Source organism: Gasterosteus aculeatus, chromosome 13 (assembly GCF_964276395.1).
Source record: "Gasterosteus aculeatus chromosome 13, fGasAcu3.hap1.1, whole genome shotgun sequence".
Lineage (NCBI taxonomy): Eukaryota > Metazoa > Chordata > Actinopteri > Perciformes > Gasterosteidae > Gasterosteus > Gasterosteus aculeatus.
Window position 1 is genome coordinate 3,853,294 of NC_135701.1, and position 15,402 is coordinate 3,868,695.

The following is a 15,402-nucleotide window of genomic DNA, read 5'->3' on the forward strand; positions in this document are numbered from 1 at the left end:
GTCCGCAGCACATCGGAAGCACAGAGCTGCTGTGAAGCCAGTTGGGGTTCTGCATCTTGCTCAAGAATACTCTGGCACAGGAAACGTAGCAGCCAAGCATCAAATCGCTTATCTTGTGGTCACCATTTGAGCCGGGGCAGACCCCAAAAGAAAGAAGTTATTCAGATCAAGGTTCTGGCACTCCGCTGGCGCTGTTGACAACAACTGGGACAATTGTTGCTGCAAATCACAGCAACCTCCATCAGAGGTCAACCTGACACCGAACATCAGCAAGTCAAGGGTTCATCCTTTCGGGATCATCCCGGTCTGAACAACACTGGATGTGAGATTGACAGAGAGCTGTCTGAGGATATTTTTAGTTCGGCCAGCTTAAGTTACAGACACAAATATCAGCAGCAGACGTCACCGGAAACATCGAGGCAGAAGATCCTTATACTCAAAAAAAAAATGTTTACAATAACAATAAATGCATTCATGAATGTGACACTGTGTTTGTCTCATGTGGAAAACAAAGCACACGCAATCATTGAGAAAAACGAAGGTACGGCGAATTTGAACAATGACCTGGAACCAAGAGGTTCTCAGAAAGCAAACCCATGCCGGCGCACCGCGAGTACAGAGAAAGCACAACTGGTCCGACTCCGCTGTCTGAGTGTTGAACATGAAAACATTCGTTACACAACGTGCACATACCTCCCATGACTTCCAGAAACACGAGATTAAGCCGCCAGACCGGAGTGCCGTTTGAAATGTGCACCGACTCGCCGTGTCTGTTGCGAAGCGTTTGGGATTCAGCAATAAAAAAAGGGCAGAGAGTGTTTGACGGTGGGAGCTGCGGCGGCACCTACAATTTAGTGTGAATCACTCTGCCTCCAGAGCTTTTTTTTCCGGAAGGATTAGACTCACAAAAGGACAGGTCAAAGTACAGTCAAAATAGGAATGCAATCTGTGTCTTTCTGTGAACCTACCACATGCTAACCACTTTGAAAAGGGGATTTTTGTCTCTTTTAAAGTTGATTATCATACTATGATTACTGATTATGTTCTTGGAGAGCGAATGAAAATCAGCAGATTAGACTTTAGCGGGAGCAAGAACGTCAAATTTGTGTAAATCCCCTTTCAGGAGTTCTGCAAATGCCGCGTCGGAGGCGAGCGAAGGGCGTCGAGGAGCTGCAAAATAAGAATCAATTGGGACTTATTCACGCACAACTGAGAAGGTTTCCAAACAGTGGACAGGGAGCGGCCGGCGGCGTGGTCCTTATCATAGGAGGCGGTAGACAAAAAGCCACGGAAACGTCCGCTCACCTGGAGCCCAAAAATAGGGGATGTCATTAATCGGCTATCTTATCACAATGCGGTGTCCTATCTCTCTTATAACCTTCATGTCTGGCCAAGTTACGGCAATCAGAGGATGCGGTTCTTTCTCAACTTTACGAGCCTTTGCTGTGTTTATGGAAAAAAAGCGCTTTCATGAGAGTACTGGGAGGGAAAACCCGAGAGGTTGTGGCATACCCGCGGCATTCTTCTTGCTCTTTCTTATCGCAATAAGAAGATTAATAATTAACTCCAGTGCTATGTGCTTCAACCGCCTATGTGGGCCATAGGATAAGACGGGTTTAATGTTGGGGAGGGAGAACCTGGGAAATATGAAAAGGAAAGAAGGGAATGGGACACGTTGAATATGAAGACTGCGGGAAAATAGAGTAAGATCCACATTCCAGTAGTGATATTTACTCAAGTGCAGTACTAGGTACAAACCTGCTGTATGGTACTTGTACTTTACATAACCGGTATTTCCGTGTCATGCTTCTTTAAACTTTTGCTGTTACGTTTTAGGGTTTACTTTTCACTGCACTACATGCATTTGACAGCATGGCTACTTACTTTAAGAACATTAAGACTAAACACAAACATATATATTTGTTGGTCTTCCTTTTTAACTGAGAGTAGAGTTTCGAGCCGCAGTAAATGAGCTACGACGGACGCATTACTGCATAATAATAACCTAATAAAGACATATGTAAGAGCAGCTCTTCGGGCATTTTTTAGGAATCGATGGTAACTTCAATACACATTTTGCAGGGTGTGTCCCCCCCCAGCCAACCCGGCGGACCACGTCCCAATGTTGGTGAGTTCTCTTGTCGACCCTTTTTTCTCCACCGTGGTCGACAAAGGGAGAAACCGCCTGTCCGGCTTCTTACGCCGCAGGTAGCGATCTGCAGGTGCGCATGTCAATGTCCTATTGTCCCACTGAAAACAGAACAGCGTGGGAGACAGCGGGACAGATAAAGGGCCGCGGACCCTTCGGGACATGCGAGGAGGGGGTAGGCGAGGCCCAACTTCTTCTTTACTTTTGGGCAACGGGGCGGCAGGGGCAGCGCGCATGCGCAGTGTCTTCGACCCGCCTCGTCAAAATCTGCTCCTCTGGAGAGAAATGAACTCGCGTGATTAACAGCGATTCTGACGCTCGTGCTCGTCGTCCCCCCACACGCGTATCGTCCCACTCTGCTTCAGACCGGTGGACGCGGCGGTGCGTCCATAGTGGCGCGTGCCGTGCTGCTCTACCGCGAACACGTGCAGCGGAGCTCCGGTCGCTCGTTTTAGTTTCACCGGCGGCGACGACGTCTCGAGCACGCGGACGCGACGGCGCAGTCGCGTGTGGCGACGCAACGACGGCCGCGGTTCGCGGAGCAGCGGGGCTCGCGCGCACCAGGCCCCGCTGCTCACCCGCAGACACGCTCACCACAAAGAAATGCCCGAGCAAAGTAGCTAAACAAGGGGGAGGGGGCGGCGGTTGTGTCTTTTTTTTTTTTTTTTTGCTAGACAAAATCTACTTACCGGCGAAATCGGACACCGCAAAGGGGGGAACGCGTCGTTCCTCCACGCCTCTATCGCCGCCCGTGAGTCTTCCCAGAGCCGCTCTCCGCGGGTCGCGTCGAAAATGTCACAGATTCCAGCAGTGGCTGCCGCCGCCCCCCCCGCCCCCAACCGACCAACCCAACCCCGCCGTCCGACCCCCAACAGCAGCAGACCGCTACCGCCCGGAATGGAGAGGCTGTCCTCGACTCACGCGACCATGTTGCCCTGAACGTCGCCTGCTGCTCTCATCCGGGCGCTTCGGGATCGAGCCGCCGTCTCAGCACTGCTCGGGATGACAGCGAGAGGGATGAGGGAGGGAGGGAGGGAGGGGGAGTAGCGTGAGACGGGGAAGGAGAGCGCGCGAGGGGAGGGGTGGTGGTCAATCTGTTGAGGGCATGGTGACAGGGGGGGGTAAGACGCTCAACGCCATTTAGGCTGATGTTACAAGATGCCCCTCATTGAACAGATCCAGCCGCATTCAGCTCAAACCCTCCGCGCGCCGCCGCCGTGTCCTCTGACAGCGGGATTAATGCTCACTCCGAGCGGCAGAGGCGAACTCTGTTTTCACGCCGTCTGTGGATCTCGACGTTGTTCGTCTCTCCGTCGGTGCTTAATGCGGCGTCCGTGTGAACATCACCGGGTCGATAGAAATGTTTTAATCTATCGAGAATATCGCCATGTGTTACTGCCGCGGCCACGTGCGCGAGGCACACACGTGTTACGTAACCGGGCCAGCCAGTCAACACCGGAAGGAGGAGGAGGGGAGGGGGGGGGGGGGGGGGTCAAACCAGACTCCAGCGTGTGATGAAAACATACATCTCTTTAGAGTTATCTTACATTTACCGAAAGTGAGATAATGCCTCGTTTGAATATTTCATCAAGAATATAACATAATAAATATTGCGGTAATGTTTTTGATCTTGTAGAAGGATGGGATGTGTTATTGTATTTTAGGAAATATATCTTTAAAGGCACCTTTTTCTCAAAATCTCCACCTAAAGTTCTGGTTTCACTCTTATTCTGTGAGGTGTGATTTGTCATGAATAATTTATAAACGTAAATTTATAAAAGTTATTATACATTTTATTTTCTAATAACATTGCAAAACCTATTGCGGCGATACAAAGAGCGATCCAACATTCTCTTCTAAACCGCAACAAAATAATTCAAGCCGTTGGAAACAGGCGTCTACCGAAATAATCATGTATGAAAAATAACATTTAAAAATAATATACTACACCTTATTCACCCGGAGTGTCTCCTCTCTGAGTAAATTGAATAATTAACCAACACGCGGCCACCTTGCGCTCCAATTCTCACCGTAAATGAAACAGCCTTGAGTTTGATGAATGAAGGATCCTCACCGCATGTCAGGATTCCTGCCGAGATCTGAACAATTTTTTCCCTTTTGACTTCTATAAATGCCTGTTGAGACACGACTGCAGCCTTCACCCGGTGTTCGGGTGGAGCAACTGACTTTCATTGACTCTCTGGACAGATTCCCACCCACGCCTATCCGGGCCGTACTCATTTCAATTGTTGTTATTCCATGTGGGACCAAGACTTTGTCGACCTACACACAAGCCCAAAGAGACTCTGACAGCCATGATAACATAATAATCTTAAGACTTCAGCTGACACCGGGGCTGCTGGAAAGTAAAAGTCCTGCGTTCAAGCTACACACGTACACATGGATCAGAGACAAAGTTATACCTATAAAATCAGATTATTTTTGCATGTTTTTAATGTATAAGAACCACAAAATCAGTCTATCAGAGAGCTGCTCCCTCCCCATCAGACATGAAAAGTCAACCTTGATGTATTTGTCACTTAACTTCATTAACTGCACCTCCGTAGTTACACACAAACAACTATGTTTTCCATGACCTTTCCATTTTGTTTTGTTGCCTAAAGCTAACTGATCTGTTTGCTGGTACAACAGCAGTTGATTTTAAAGAGATGGTATGCACCTAATGAGAGGACATTTGACGTGATTTTTACGTGAAAAACAAGGGGAATTTGTAGTAATTGTACAAAGAAGAAGCAATGACATGAGTAGGAACTGGAGGGATGCAAATGACTCCATTTACTTCGGGGTAGTTCAACCTAATAGCATATCTTACTATGTGTGTTCACATAGTGTTCACCCAGAGTGGGTTCAAACCTGGAAAAGACCAAAGCCAAAAATGAGAAAGACTGGCTCTTGGTTACAGCCTGTTGGATGAAATTATGATTAAAGGTATCGGGGAAGAAAAGAAGATTTGTCAAATATTTGAAATGGTTTAACGGATGTTTCTCGGGCCTCTTGTCTGTGAACCTCTCATCTAAGTCATCTTTCAGAATCAAACAAACCTTTACGCAAATTGACCTGCTTCCCAGTCAGAGGCGTGTAGATGTAATAAACAGTATATGAATATAGATTTTTTTCTTCCATCAGACCAAACACTGAAAGGCTTGCCATCTTGCTCCATCAGGCACAGTAACACAACAAATATCAGAGCTCCATCCGTTCACAGGAAGTTGATCTTTTTTTTACGAGTCTTCTCATGCTGTGGTGATTCCTGGGTGGCAACGGGACTATTTACTGCACAGTCTGTGTTACCATAACAAACAATTGGATGTCAAAAATCTAAAATATTGTTTTGCGGCGGGTTGCACGCAAGAAATCTTCTCATTGACAGTTAAATGTACCTTTTTTTGTTGGAGTGATTCAATGAGCCTATGCATTGGCAAACAGTATGTAAAAGCCATTAATTAGGTAAAGTGCAGCTTGGCTTTTGTCCCCCAGGATAATGAGGACGTTCTGCATTGGTCTCATGTTCGGGCTGGTCTGGTTGGGCGCGGTGTTTACACCATTTTCTGAATGCATTGCTCAAACAAAACCATTATTCTCAACTTGTCATGTTGATAAAATCATAAACTTGCTTTTACGTCAATTTTGGGAATGATGTTGACATGAGCGTGTTTTTACAGGTGTGCGTCGCGAGCTTCACGCACGCATCTGTATTCTTCCTTTAATTCCACTTTTCTGATTCTTTTTTTAATGCTCTCGGTGCTCTTTCTTGAGCATTATGCTGCCCTCTAACACGTTGACCATGTCCTTACTCCAACGGTTACTCCGGAAACGTATAGCTGGTTTGTGTTTGCCGGCTCACACACCATGCACAGCTTGTGTTCGGTTAACACGGACCACGCAGGAGTGTAGATGTAGAATACATGTGGGTTATCGTGTGTAAAACAGTATCTGATGAGTGATGATTTATGTATAGGGTTGGTTTTCAGACATTTATGTAACAGCTTTTCTTACCCCATGTGAGAAAATCACATCCTCCTGCAGGTGAGCCCACTGTTGTCAACAACTTAAAATGGGAATTTCCTGAGTGATGTTTTTTTTAATCCATGCTGCAAACCCTCCTGTCTTCATCCCGCCTTCACTGGTTACATGTAAAAGGCAAAATACTGTAGTCTTTATTGGCCATCAGAAAAAGTCAATTCTAGCCATTGTTGTGTGCTCTGTGCACCAAACCCAGGCATCCAACAAGCACCGATTTCTAAATGGTGCGTAATTCGGTATTCGTAATCAATTTTCCTGATCTTTCCGGTACATCAGCAAGCTTTGGGCCATAATTCTGCGCCCTTTTCCCTTTATTCCCACAGCCAACCCACAGTCAGATATTTAATTTACATGTTATTTGTGCATTTTATTCCTCTAATGCTCATTCTTGCATTATGGGATTATAAAGCCTTTAGAATGGACCTTACACAATCTAGTTCACGAAAATGTGCTGCCATCTTGTGGAAAAAAACACGACTGACACTGACTGATTTTAATTTGTGTTCATCCAGCATAATGTTTAAATGGCCAAATTTGTATTTGCTCTTAAATCGACGGCTACAAAATATAAACCCACGTGAGGATCCAGTCTAAGTGTCACTCATAACATACCATAATTAATATGATAGATCATTATTAATACTAATTCCCCAATACAAACCAAGGGAATTGATCATAGCAGACTGTATGTTTAAGCGTGTAATTCCTCTACAAACCTACTTAATTATCATTCTCTGTCACCATTTCTGGAATACAATCAAAGTCGCACGTTATGGTTTTAGGACCATATCACTGAGCTCTGGGTAACTACTCCTGACCTTTCACCTTGTTAATTAACCTGCGTCTTTTCTCACCACATCTGCTTTGCTTTACGGCACAAAATGGTACATTCACCTGAGTTCATCAACCTCACTTTATTTAGCGTGAAATGAAAAAAAATGTTTGTTTGTTTTTAAAAAATATATATTTCCCCGAGATTTCGTTAATGTGCATCACGGTGGCTTGAAACTCTCCCGTGAATTGTGGTTCACGTGATTTGCATCGCAAACGCTCGGCGGTTCGAACCGTCGTTCATCAGCACGCACGCACGCACGCACGCGCTCACGCGCACGCACAAACATGGCGGCCTCTGTTTCACCGCTACGCTCCTCCTTCAGGATGTGCAGCCCGTTCCCGTTCCCCCATCACTGCAGCCGGGCCGGGCCGCGGGCGCGCAGGAAGGAGGGTCAGCGGAGACACGTCCACCAGTCCGCCGCGAGGTGAGTCTGCTCCTTCCGGTCGGGGGTCCGTGTCGGGGGTGAACGCGGCCGCCGCCGCCGCTCCGTTGTCCTTCTTCCGGTCGGGGGGGTCGGTGTCTCCTGGGGGGGGAAGGTTCACCGTCCGCGGTAGCGAGGGTGGGTTTAACCGACGGACGGCTCGGTTTTTTCGCATAACTCGCCGCGGTTCCTCCGGTAGGACGGCGAGCGTCCGCCGAGCCGCTCAATGTGAATTGCCGTTGCTAATAATAACCGTGGGCGTAAAAATAACGGAAAGTGAATGAAGTCATCACTAACTTAACGTCGCTGCTCCAGCTACTATCACCATTTGTTCCTCTATGCCTCCTCCCCTCGTCTCCTTCTCATCCTTCCTTCCCCGTCTCCTTCTTCTTCCCCATCTTTTTACTTCAGCTTTCTTCTTCTTCAGAAATCTGCAACTAAACTGTAACAGACTGTATAAGAGCGGGTGATTAGCATTGCTGCCAATTCCACGTAAATTTACTTCATATAAATAAGAAACTACCCGTAATACTCCATTTGTATCATACATTTTCATTCATTTTGACTGGTTCGTCGAGCATCGTTTCGGCTTTATTTGAAGTGATTTGTTGGCTCTACGTCTGCTTCCCCTCCCGCACCTCTCCAGGCACGCCGCCGTGGTCATTTCAGGGGCCGAGTTGGCTCGACAGCTCCACAGAGAAATCCAGCGTGATGTGGAAGAGCTCGTAGCTCAGGGCAACATGAGACCCCACCTGGGCGTGGTCCTGGTGGGGGACCACCCGGCCAGTCGCACCTACGTGAAGAACAAGACCCGGGCCGCCAGCATCCTGGGTCAGATACGAGCGTTCGCGGCGCCTAGCTCCGCCCTAAAAGCACCTCACATAGGCACGCATGGATAAACACGCGCTCACGAGCAGGGTCACGCGTGGGCTGACTTGGCGCGCACGTGGCCTCGTTCTGGGCGCGCGTTGGTGACTCAAGCGCTCTCTCCAGGTATCTCCAGCGACACGGTGGTGCGGCCGAGCTCGGTGTCCCAGAAGGAGCTGCTGGAGCTGATCGACAAGATGAACCGCGACTGGAGGGTCAGCGGCCTGCTGGTGCAGCTGCCGCTTCCCGGTAAACATCGGACATCCAGCGGCTAACAAACCCGCCCGCTTTGCTCGGCCGTGACGCCTTTTCATTGTTGCCTTTGAGCGTTCACAACATGAACGATGGCTCCGGGGTCAGTGGGCCGGAATTCGAGGCAGCTAAATGGAATTTGGCCATCGCTAGTTCCGTTAATTACAGATGTGCGTTTCCCACTGAGTTCCAAATCGCACGCTTGTCCTTGTATTTAGTGAGCGGTGCACACTGCAGCCGGCCACACAGAGTGAGGCTCGTTGGTGTCTTTGACATGCTACGCGTTGGGATTCATGCAAGTACTTACTAGTATGGTGATATAAGTAGTGGAACGCACAGCTGTTGTTTTTGAACAGCTGCTTTCAACCACTGGCCCGGGGCCCACAGCCGAGCTACTGCCAAAAGCTAAAGGATATTTTAAATTACCGTTAAATGAGAATGTGGCCGTCGTGTGACGTTGCAGCCGACCGTTGACCGTCACGTTCCATCGTCGTCTTCTTCAGAGCACATCAACGAGCGGGCGGTGTGTAACGCCATCGCGCCGGAGAAGGACGTGGACGGCTTCCACATCGTGAACATCGGTAAGCTGTGTCTGGACCAGAGGTCCATGGTGCCCGCCACACCTGCAGCAGTCTGGGAGATCATCAAAAGAGCAGGTAAGACCCCACAGGGACCTCTGCAGCCGCGTGACTCATGACCACGTTCTACACTGTGTTTTGGATTTTACGAACATGTTTCGTTGCAAACTAAGGGTGACATTGAGGTTCAATATCAAAGTTTCTTCTTTTGTATTACCTCGTGCTGTTATTCGTTTTTTAAATTTAATTTAATCTTTAGTTTCGACAGAATTTGAGAGATGCACATTGAGTAAATTACTCTGTTTGGGTTATTTTGTTAGTTTGTTTTCCATAATTTACTGAACAAACATGAGCACGTCTGTTGTTGTTGTTTGAGCTATAATATTTTTGGAGGGTTTCCTGCCTTTTCGTGTCCAGCCCACGAGGTGGCGCCTTACAATCATTTTTCCAAAGATATTATACATGCTGTATAGATATTGCATTTCCAGTGTGTAAGTAAAACAAGTGGATCAGAATTGAGAAACCCTATTTAATAACACAAGAAAAATGAAGTTGTCTAACCAGGCTGGAGGGCTTCGGCGTTCAAAGTGCTAAACGCTTTGATCACGAGTGCAGCCACCGAGTGGGAAAGTTTAATGCACAAAAGTGGGGCCGAGGGGTCCCCCGAGAGCGCGAGCAAGGGTCCTCGATCATGGAGGTTTTTGTTTTTGTTTTGTTTGTGGCGAAGTGTTTGTATTCCCAATGAGTGCCCTCAACTCTATGTATTGTCTGCGTGGGTTCTCTCCGGGTTCCTCCGACCTGCTCTGGGGATCAGGTTGATTGGTGACTCTAAATTGCCTGTAGTTGTGTGGATGTGAGTGTGAATGGCTGTTTGTCTGTGTGCCCCGTCTCTCGCCCGAAGTTGGCGACCCTGTATGAAGGACAAGCGGTTTGAAGATGGGTGGATGGAAGCAACAGGAGAGGCCTTTTTTGTGGTTGCTGTAATCGTGACTGTATAAAGTTGAACGTGCATCACATTCAGACGTGAGCTCACACAGACAACAGTTTGTTTGTTTTTTGCGGCGTGTTGGTCAACTGACGAAGACTAACCGGCGTTCTCATATGGAATACACTCTGAAATATTGGTCTAATAAGTGCATTTAACGCATCTTACTATCAATCACTCTAATGACGACTCTCTCTCTCTCTCTCTCTCTCTCTATGATGTCGTTGATGATCAGCATTTAGAGAATGTGTTTGCTCCTTGGACACACAGCTTTTTTCATTTCCCAAGTGCATGATTCACTCAGAATATTTCTTCCAAAATGTGTTGCAGGCATTGAGACGGTGGGGAAGAATGTAGTGGTCGCCGGCCGCTCCAAAAATGTTGGAATGCCCATCGCAATGCTGCTGCACACCGATCGCAAGCATGAGCGTCCCGGGGGTAAGTGTGCGTGTGCGTGTGCGTGTGTGTGCGCATAGGTGTGTCAGAATTGCGTTTTGATTTGGGTGCTGATATTAGTACGCATGTGCTATTGCCCCATTTTGGCGACTCCTCACCTTTCTTTAATCAAACATTAAACGCTGATGCACGTCATGGCGGAAGTGTTCCAAGACGGGAAACGGGAACGGAGCAAACAGGGCGAGACTTTAGTGCAGGCGGATCTGCTGTCCTTATATGGGCGCAGGAAGAAGCAGAGAGGATTTGGTTGGCCAAGTGTTGCCCTGCTAGAGGTCAGGGCCAACAAAATGTGCAATATCGGATGTCATAGGTGGCGTTCTAAGCTTTCAGGGTAGCTCGTCGGGTAGTTGTCTTAACGGGAGACGAGACATTTCACATTCTTATTCTGTTTGTTAAATATAAGACTCTGAACTATCAGCGATCCACGTCCATCTCTGAGAGAAGTGGCTCCCCACACATGCCGCATCACTTTGCGTCATTCTTTTCCGGTCACCAAATGTGCTTGGGTGTGTAAAGCGTCTGATCCACGCTGCTCTAACCGGCACAGCGTGCTTTAAATTTGGGGACGGAGACGGAAGAGGATGAGGTGGACTCTATAGGAGTGCAACACGGACGGGCAACCCCTTTTAAAAAGCGAAGCCAACGCAGAAAACCTTCACATGGCCTCCTCTCTCCTGGCCAGCAGGGGCGGCTGCTGAGGTTGTAAAATAAAGTTGGATTCATGGGTGATTTTTCCACAACTCTCTCCTCTCCTGTCTTGATTTATCACCTCAGTACACATTCAACAAACTCAATCTCCCTATTTCCAAGTGTTCAGTACAGCGTGTAAGCAAATTGTGGTCCACTTACCACTATGCAGGGAATGCCTTAGGGCGGGGCTTCCTTGTGATTGACATGTTGCTACCCTATCAGATCTGTTCACGGTGTCACTCCTCCACAGTCCAAATATGGTAGGTTTCAGCCCATGTTTAAACTTCCGGAACCTTGCTCTGATATTTTAGTAGTGGGTCCTAAAATAGTACTAGTTAGTAGTAGTAAAAACCATTCTCGTTGATTTAAAAAAATAAATAAATAAAAGAAACCTTTGACCGTTAAATTTAATAAACTCGTTCACACCTTTTGATTAAGTTGCACGGCCACTGCCGTGCAAATAATATTTGCATTTCACATCAGACTGTATTTTCATTGCTTAAAACCAGCAACTGTGGCAACTAAACTGTACCAAACACCAATATACAGCGGGTGGTGGTGGGGGGGAAATAACTAACTAAATTGCGCGTTTTCATGAGCTCATTTCCTTCAGTTCTTTGGCAGTTCTTTGTCTTCTCCCTCCCACAGAGACACACGTGTCGTAAGGAATGCGTCCTCCCCGGAGGTGCGATGCGCTTCGACTTGCCTCTCCTTTGCGTTCCTTCCTCTTATCACTGCGGATGACCCTCTGATCCACCCCCCCACATTCCAGGTCTCAGATCAGTTGTGATGGTGCGGGATGTGGCCCCACATTGTCAGATAGAGATCAGGATCCCTGTCTGGAGTCATTACTGACTGCCCGATGTCGTCATGGCCGCAGGGGCTTCATCCGGTCCGCGGAGTGACGGATTTATTTGTACACACTGCCACTGTACCACTGAAACTCAACACAATGGAGGTGAATGGTGTTACAAATTACACACCCCAAAAAAAGCCGTTTGCGTCTAGTTTTCCAAACTGCTCCCGTCTACTGGCACGCTTTGATCAATCTGTGTGACCTCATGAATCACAAAGTAAAACCAATGACAGTCTAACCTCTTTTTTATTACTTTCCCTTACTCGCGCAGGTAATGAATGACAAAGTTATGGAGGTTTTATGTTGTCCACATTTGATATTCATCAATTTTTTCTTCCATACCTATGAAAACCCTTTTTGTTGTCTATTGAAATATTCCTTTTCTTTGTCATCTATATTCCTGCGTCTTTACACACAGCGTCTCTGATGTCCTTGGTTAGCATAAGCGTCAGAGGGATAGTAAGTTGTCCCAATGAGATCTATCCAGGTTGTGAAGGGCAACGATGCAGAAACACTGGTGTCCCCTCAGGTGACGCCACGGTGACCATCGCCCACAGATGCACCCCCAGGGAGCAGCTGAAGGAGCTGACCAGCCTGGCCGACATCATCATTGCAGCTGCAGGTAGTGCCACCATTATGATACACGATGAGAACCAATCGCGCACAGAAAGGACTTTCTAGGTTAATTCAACAACACCAACTAGAGTTGCATGTTGTGAGTGGATGATTTCCCTTAAAGCAGCGGTCTCGAACTCAATTCAGATGCGTCATACCTCGACCGAACGCGGACCAGACCATTACGTCGCTTTATGTGCGTTCCTGGACCCGTGCTCATTGTACCTGCGCTGTCGTATGTACTTATCGCTCCGGCACCTTGTGATTTGAAGCACTGGATACATCAGGACCTGCGTGAAAGAGGGCGGAAAACTATGAACATCCAAAGCCACTCTTTTCTCTCACACACACACACACACACACTCGCGGGCCGCACTGACATTAAACTTTCATATTAAGGCGGGGGCCACAAAATATCGTCCCGTCGTTAACGTGTTGTACTTGTCAATTCCCTCTTCCAGTCGCATGGAATTGTTATAATGATTCTGCTCGAACCAGCTCTGGAATCTGTTTCATAATGTTGGAAGTTCCGTGGAACGGCCTGGTAACGCAACCCGGAGGTTGTGAAAGGGCTCACCAGCCCTTCCTTACCGGAAACGATCTTTGTCAAAATGGCAATAATCAACCCTTAAAAGTTGCAGGATGTTCACTTTCATACAACTGCAGAACAAAAAGGCGATCTTCTGCAGAAGCCATAAGGCAGAGCAGAGCAGGGCCGGAGCCTCTGTCACTCTCTAAGTAAGCGTGAAAGCCCGAGCAGTCCTCGCTTTGTGATCCATAGGACACTTCCTGATGACTAAAAGCAGTTTTTTGGGAAGGGCACCTCCAACTGTCATTGTGTGATGTTTCTCAATATAGGGAATCTCACGTTGCTTCCGGCCAAACAACTGTCCAAAAGGCTTTTCCAGGCCGCGTGGCGTCACCATGCACATGGGGTCAATGTTTCAACCCGAGTGGCTTCTGTCGGGGTTTTGGAAAGTTGCCATCAACTGTTGCTTGACTCAGACTTAATCCCATTGTTGAGGAGCGCCAATTGCAGTCTGGCTGGTTCAAATTGACAAAATTTACAGCTCTCTGGCAGCCGGCCTCCTTCAAAAACAAATACACAATGCTTTGAATTATTCGGTTAGCCGAGTTATCGTCTCCTTTTTTGGTCTGCCGGCTTTAACGCCTGGGGCGAGGCTAACCTGTGATTACAAACCAGTGTCAAAGGTACCTTGGTACTTTGATCAACTGTAGCTTTGGGAACATGCAGTAAAACACACAAGAAGGCGCCACTTCCCAATCTATTTTTAAAATCCTAATTGTTTCAAATTGTGTTTCGCTTACGAGGTGCATACTAAATGAATTGGTGTTGAATCAGATGAGAAATCTATGACTAAGGGTGATCTTTTGTGCTCCTGCTTCCGGTGGCCAGGGGTCCCCGGGCTGATCACAGCAGACATGGTGAAAGAGGGCGCGGTGGTCATCGACGTCGGCATAAACCGCATCCAGGACCCGAACACGGGGAAACTGCGGCTCATCGGCGACGTGGACTTTGATGGTGAATAATCCAAAACGTTCACCCGCTCTTCTTCAGACAGGAAAAAAAAAAAGGTGTAGATGGTGAAGATGCCTCGCACCAATCAGTCGAGATTTAGTTTATATCCATGTCTGTCCGAAATGTCCCCTCTTCATCATTTCATCCTCTTAGACACTAAACAGTAGAACTAGTACATAGGCATGTTTTATCATATTATAATCTCAACCCCGAGAGGAAGACAGTCCCTCAAGCTCTTCCTCAGATATCAAGCTCAGATATGCAAGAATGGAATGAATTTAGCAGAAAATAATTAGTTTGATGTCAATTTGTTGGGCTTGTTGCAGGAGTGAAGGAGAAGGCCGCTTTCATCACGCCGGTTCCCGGAGGCGTGGGGCCGATGACCGTCGCCATGCTGATGAAGAACACTGTGACCGCGGCCAGAAACGCACTGATGCATTAAACACACACACGTTTGTGTGTGTGTGCGTGCACACACACACACAAACATGTGTATCAGTTTGTTTAGTTTTACACACATTTTATCAGACATATTTTTATTTTTAAAAACCACATGTTCAAAACTTCCAAGTTCCAACTACCTGCTGGGAAACTTACTTGATACGTACTTCGTTTAAACCTCGAATGTTATTATTTATGGATTTAATTTATTGCTTTCACTTTTTAAGAATTTAGATTCATATTTTTTCTACTGTTGTTTTGGTTGAACATTCCAGATGCTCTGGAAAAGGAATATTAAATGATAAATAATGCCGTGCCAGTAGTACGATCTCTTTTTGCCCCTCATTTACAGATTGTTCACATTCATTTTGTCTTTATTAGACAGTCGCTTATTCGTATCATATTGTACAACTCGATTGAATTTACTGACTTTACTACACGGTATTAATGGCGTGTTATAATTAACGCTGCGTAGTACGAACTACTGAATGACAATTAACAAAGTTCAAAAAATCAGAGCTCATGAACAGTTTACGGTGATGCTGAGATTTGAAAAAAACATGGCAACCATCAGGAAACTCCTTCCTTTTCTCTGAATGTATGCCCTAAACAGGCTTCCACTTGCTAAACAACGCTTCTCTCTTCTCGATGCATTCACCTGTTAGAAAAGAAA

The 15,402-nt window shown here is 47.0% G+C and overlaps 2 protein-coding genes across 7 annotated transcripts in view; one reads left to right on the plus strand and one right to left on the minus strand.

The window, feature by feature from the left end:
- The window catches only part of slc20a2 (solute carrier family 20 member 2), a 32,424-nt gene extending 28,051 nt beyond the window's left edge, over nucleotides 1–4,373 (minus strand). For 2 of the 5 annotated variants that reach the window (XM_078087037.1, XM_078087033.1), the window contains exon 1: nucleotides 2,839–3,447. The gene's annotated coding sequence lies outside the window, so the exon portion shown is untranslated. Of the gene's footprint in view, nucleotides 1–693; nucleotides 860–2,838; nucleotides 3,599–4,179 lie in introns of those variants that run through there. The other 3 variants (XM_078087035.1, XM_078087034.1, XM_078087036.1) reach the window with 3 other exon arrangements.
- Nucleotides 4,374–6,485: 2,112 nt separating this feature from the next.
- LOC120830310 (bifunctional methylenetetrahydrofolate dehydrogenase/cyclohydrolase 2, mitochondrial) lies at nucleotides 6,486–15,044 on the plus strand. 2 transcript variants are annotated; one of them, XM_040194870.2, is made up of 8 exons: nucleotides 6,486–7,452; nucleotides 8,096–8,280; nucleotides 8,443–8,565; nucleotides 9,072–9,224; nucleotides 10,462–10,569; nucleotides 12,663–12,755; nucleotides 14,166–14,291; nucleotides 14,615–15,044. In XM_040194870.2, the coding sequence occupies exons 1-8, from the start codon at nucleotides 7,313–7,315 to the stop codon at nucleotides 14,728–14,730; spliced, it is 1,044 nt and encodes a 347-aa protein (XP_040050804.1). In that variant the 5' UTR covers nucleotides 6,486–7,312; the 3' UTR covers nucleotides 14,731–15,044. The 2 variants fall into 2 exon arrangements, with proteins under 2 accessions (XP_040050804.1, XP_077943164.1); XM_078087038.1 differs by having other exon boundaries at nucleotides 7,450–7,587.
- Nucleotides 15,045–15,402: the final 358 nt, after the last annotated feature.

Excerpts from the sequence above, each read along its gene's own strand:
- LOC120830310 (XM_040194870.2), top strand. The coding sequence starts at position 7,313 with ATGGCGGCCTCTGTTTCACCGCTACGCTCCTCCTTCAGGATGTGCAGC. Across the intron at positions 7,453-8,095 it reads GTCCACCAGTCCGCCGCGAG|GCACGCCGCCGTGGTCATTT; the intron begins GTGAGTCTGCTC and ends GCACCTCTCCAG. Across the intron at positions 14,292-14,614 it reads CGGCGACGTGGACTTTGATG|GAGTGAAGGAGAAGGCCGCT; the intron begins GTGAATAATCCA and ends GGCTTGTTGCAG.